The sequence below is a fragment of the Condylura cristata genome, unplaced genomic scaffold (genome assembly GCF_000260355.1).
Source record: "Condylura cristata isolate star-nosed mole 26May11 unplaced genomic scaffold, ConCri1.0 scaffold00015, whole genome shotgun sequence".
NCBI classification, from domain to species: Eukaryota; Metazoa; Chordata; class Mammalia; order Eulipotyphla; family Talpidae; genus Condylura; species Condylura cristata.
The window spans coordinates 255,505-260,123 of NW_004567116.1; the positions used below are offsets into that span (position 1 = coordinate 255,505).

The 4,619-nt window shown below is 72.3% G+C and overlaps 1 protein-coding gene across 1 annotated transcript in view; it reads left to right on the forward strand.

The window, feature by feature from the left end:
- Positions 1–951: 951 nt before the first annotated feature.
- Positions 952–4,619, forward strand: part of DGAT1 (diacylglycerol O-acyltransferase 1) — a 5,122-nt gene continuing 1,454 nt past the window's right edge. Inside the window, exons 1-10 of the mRNA XM_012725109.1 lie at positions 952–989; positions 2,129–2,216; positions 3,385–3,425; positions 3,499–3,584; positions 3,659–3,711; positions 3,790–3,895; positions 3,980–4,093; positions 4,184–4,258; positions 4,340–4,443; positions 4,530–4,581. Coding sequence (XP_012580563.1) covers positions 952–989; positions 2,129–2,216; positions 3,385–3,425; positions 3,499–3,584; positions 3,659–3,711; positions 3,790–3,895; positions 3,980–4,093; positions 4,184–4,258; positions 4,340–4,443; positions 4,530–4,581 — 757 coding nt within the window. The remainder of the gene's footprint in view (positions 990–2,128; positions 2,217–3,384; positions 3,426–3,498; positions 3,585–3,658; positions 3,712–3,789; positions 3,896–3,979; positions 4,094–4,183; positions 4,259–4,339; positions 4,444–4,529; positions 4,582–4,619) is intronic.

Genomic DNA, 4,619 nt, shown 5'->3' on the forward strand with positions numbered 1-4,619 from the left:
GCCCGCCCCAGAGCCAGGTGGGCCCGGGCCGCCTCCCTGGGCGGCAGCGTGAGGGAGCAAGTTGGTGGGGCGCCGGGTAGCAGCGCTCTGCCCTGGGAGGTGTGGGGGGCAGGGCAGTCGGGTGCAGGCCGCCTCTGCCCTTGGGGTGCCCATAGTGCACCCGGGAGATAAGATAGTGTCTTGCTGAGCAGTGGGAGCAAAGTTCAGGGTGACGGTGGCCGGGGGCGCTCTGAGGGGCCTCGCTGCCACCGGCCTGGGCTCACCGGCCCCTGGCCCTTCCTGCTGCCCGCTGCCCACTCCCTCTCCGTGGCGGCCGCTGCTGGGGCTCCCGGGGGGCCTTCCTGTGCACCAGGGGTGCTGACTGGGGGGGCCCCCGCCCCGACCGTGAGGGCGCGTCCTGCCCTGCACTGGGACTCCAGGGAGAGGCAGCGGGCGGCTGGGTTGCGGCTGGCCGAGCGCCGTTTCCCTCGACGTGCACGCCGCACATCTGTCCCTCAGCCAGGTGGCCCCCGGGCTCGGGTCCCTGGGCCGGGCGGTGTGGCCTGGTCAGCGGGCTGGCTGACCTGGAGTGCGCCCTTCCCCCTCCAGCCCTCCTGGCTGCTTACTGCTGGCCGCCTCTCCTCTCCCCTTCCTCCTGGCCAGCGGCTTGGCCGTCCCCTCCCAGCGCTCCTTCTTCCTGCCCTGCAGGGCGTGGCTGTGGGGCAGGAGGCAGAGGGCGCCCTCTCTACTCTGCCCGGCCTGGCCGGGCTCCGTGCACCCCGGGCAGGGACCTTCTGCTGGGGCCTGGCCGGGCGAGCTCCCTCTCCTCTTCTGCCCTGGGTCCAGGGCTGGACGCGGCCTCGCTGGAGCGTGCCTCCTGCACCTGTGTGGCCCAGGCGTGGGCCTCCCTTGGGGCTGAGCCTTGCCACCTGACCCATTGCGCCGCAGGTCTAGAGCGGCCCCCATGACGGGATGGACCCGGGGAGCAGGGGGATCGCTGGGGGCATGGGGTGCGGTCAGCCCTTGCAGCAGTGGGGAGGTGACCCCACCGCGGGGCAAGGTGGACAGGCCCCTCCGCTTGGCAGCACTGGCCTGTCCTCTGACCCACTGCTGCTGGTGGCGTTGGCAGGGCTGGGCCTTTGTGAGCAGGGTGGGTCGTGGGCTTCCTGCCCCGGCAGCAGGTGGAGGGGCCTTGGCAGTGCAGTGTAGCTCCTGGCTGGCCCTGGGCAGGCCTGCTGGCGCCTCAGGAAAGCCACGTCCTCACCCGCCCTGCTTCGCCTTGGAGATGCGACAGCGGGGCCGGTGTGGCCTCTTGGAGACCCAAAGGGGGCAGGGGGCACTGTTGAGAAGCTGCGCCAGGCGGGTGTCCGTGTGCAGCAGTGTTGGCACGAGGTGGCTTCAGGGTGATTCCGGTGAGAAACAGAGACTTGCGGTGCGAGGGGCACCGGGGCCAGGCCCAGAGCCGCTCCTGTGAGGGAGGTGCACCTCTGACCCCTCCCCCGTCGAGCTGCTGTTGCCCAGGCCTGTGCCAGCCGGGAAGGCGGGTGTGGACCCAGAAGCGGGCTTGGGTGGGGGTCACAGCCTGGCTCCAGGACCCAGGAGAGACCTGGAGGGTGCGTGCGGGTGGGCGGCAGGGGGCTTGTCCTGGCCACCTGTCAGCCCCTGGCTGCAGGGCCGGTGTGAGCGGCCAGGGCGGGGCCGGGCCAGGAGCTCTGCAGAGGCAGGATGTGCGGGGGGCTGGCCTCCCTCTTGCAAAACCGCAGCCTTGCCCAATGCCCTGGGCCTCCCGGTGCCCAGAGCCAGGCTGGATGTGTGCCCACAGCCTGGGGCCAGGGTCCTGAGTCTCGCCCGGCCCGGCCCTCAGCCTCGGATGGCCCCGAGGGGCTGCGAGGCTTGCACGTGCTCCCCGGCACTAGGTGGGACCCCCCAGCCCGCAGGCAGCCCTTTCCCAGAAGCAGCTGCGTCCGGCCCACGGACACCACGCGGGAGTCACATGCAGGGGTCCTGGGGTCCAGAGCGGGGCTCGGGCTGGGTCCCGCGGCCTCTGGGCTGTGCTTTTGAGGGCCTGCGTGGGGCCGGCGGCGGGCGGGGCCGGGTGGTGGCAGGCGGCCGCTGGGCCAGGGCTCACCGGGTGTCCCCGCCCGGCCAGGTGCCACCGCCTGCAGGACTCTCTGTTCAGCTCCGACAGCGGCTTCAGCAACTACCGGGGCGTCCTGAACTGGTGTGTGGTGATGCTGGTGAGTGGGGCCGGGGGTGGCCTGGCCGGCCGGCCCACACGGTCTGGCCCTGGCAGGGGCCCGCTTGCGCCCGGTGGCCGCTCTGGTCCCTGGGGTGCCGGCAGGCCTTGGTCCCCGGCTGTGGCCTGCTGGGTGGCGACTGATTGGGGAGGCGCCGCGTGCGGGCTGGAGCCTCTGGCCTCTGGGCAGCCTTGGGGGCCTCCAAGGAGCCTCCTCTGTCCTGCTGCCCAGTCGTGCAGGCTCCCGCCCGAAGCTCTGTCCCTCTGGCCTTGGCTCCTGGTGCCCCAGGTGCACTGTCCCGGGGCTGCTTCCTGCCGGTTCCCCAGCGGCCAGCGCGACCAGCAGGAGGCCTCTGCAGCAGGCGCAGGACACCCACACCCGCGGTCCCAGGAGGCTGGAGGGACTCTGCCGGGGGCCTCGCCGGGGGTGGGGCAGGCAGCTGCCGGCTACAGGCGGTGGCCTCTGGAGGCCATTGCTGGTCTGGTGAGGCTGTCGAGGTCGCTCCTGCGGGGAGGCCCCTTGGCAGGTGTGGGCAGCGTGGCTTGGCAAGGGCCTTGGGCTTGGCCGACCGTTCGGTGCAGCTTCAGAGCCGGTCTCCCCTCTGGCCCCTGCAGAGTAGCCGCTGACCATTAGCACTGTGGCTCCTGCCTGCTGAGGGCTGCAGGACCGGCCACCGCCAGGCAGGGGACAGTGTGGGCCAAGGCCAGCAGGTCGGGTTTGGGATGGGGGTGGGGGGTGGCAGGCGCCCTGTTTCTGAGCCTCCTGGACGAGCAGGTCAGGCTATAGCACCCCTCACCAGCGCCCCTGCGCCAGGGCAGTGGGCAGACCAGTCCGGGCCAGAGGCAGAAGCTGTTTTGTGGGGGCTCACTCAGTCCTGGACGCCCCTCGCATTCAAAGACCTGGGCTTGGTGACCCGCAGGATTCTGGCCCGGCCTGGGGGTGGCGCCTCAGCGGCCCGGGCTCACGGGCTGCCGCCAGGGTCTGCCCTGCTGTAGAGCCAGGTGCCCAGCGGAGCACGTGGCGGCCTGTGACGACGGGCCGGTGGTGGCGGGCGGTCTGGGGCCGCTGGCGCGCACAGGCGCCGGGGCTGGCGCCCTGCCCGGGGCTTGTCCCGCGGTGCCCGCGAGGCGCTCTGGCGGGGGTTCAGGCCTCTGCCTCTTTCTTGCAGATCTTGAGCAACGCACGGCTATTTTTAGAGAACCTCATCAAGTGAGTGTCCTGCCCACGGGCTGGCGGTGCCTCCGCCTGCGAGGGCACCCCACTGAGGCGCCCCCACCCCCAGGTACGGCATCCTGGTGGACCCCATCCAGGTGGTGTCTCTGTTCGTGAAGGACCCCTACCGCTGGCCTGCGCTCTGCCTGATCATCGGTGAGCTGAGTCGGGGTGGGGGGTCGCGGGGCCCGGCCTGGGCCTGAACCTGCTCCTTGTGCTCCTGCCGCCAGTGGCCAACGTCTTCGCCGTGGCCGCCTTCCAGGTGGAGCGGAGACTGGCGGTGGTAAGCAGGGCCCGGGGCCACCCTGCCTGGCGCTCCCTCGGGGCGGGCGCCGGCCGCCGCTCACTGCTCTGCCCCCAGGGCGCCCTGTCGGAGCGGGCGGGGCTGCTGCTGCACGCGGCCAACCTGCTCACCATCCTCTGCTTGCCCGCGGCCGTGGCCTTCCTGCTCGAGTCCATCACTCCAGGTGAGACCCCACCCCGTCCTGGGCCCGGGGCGCCGGGGGCCCGCCCGCCCGCGCGCCAGCGGAGCTGAGTTTGCCTCCCCGCAGTGGGCTCCGTGCTGGCCCTGGCGGTCTACACCATCCTCTTCCTCAAGCTCTTCTCCTACCGCGATGTCAACCTGTGGTGCCGCCAGCGCAGGGCTCGAGTCAAGGCCAAGGCTGGTGAGGGTCAGGGCGGGTCGGGCGGGCAGGCCAAGGCGAGGACGGCACCCTGCCGCCGAGGGCCTCACCCGCCGCCCGGGCTGCCCGCAGCTGCTGTGGGCAAGAAGGCCAGCGGCGGAGCTGCCCAGGGAGCCGTGAGCTACCCGGACAACCTGACCTACCACGGTGAGGCCCCGAGGGCACAGGGTGGGGGGCCCCGGCCGGCCCCGGCCAGCCCCGGAGGTGCCAGCGCCCTCTGCCCCCCAGATCTCTACTACTTCCTCTTCGCTCCCACCCTGTGCTACGAGCTCAACTTTCCCCGCTCCCCTCGGATCCGAAAGCGCTTCCTGCTGCGGAGGCTCCTGGAGATGGTGAGCTGGGCGCCCCTCCTGCGGGGGGTGGGGGCGGGCCAGGAGAGCCCCCCCAGAGCCTCAGCCAGCTGCTCTTGCTCTTCCAGCTGTTCTTCACCCAGCTCCAGGTGGGGCTGATCCAGCAGGTGAGCGGGGCAGGCCGGGCGGGCAGGGCGGCCCCGGGGGGCGGGCAGGGC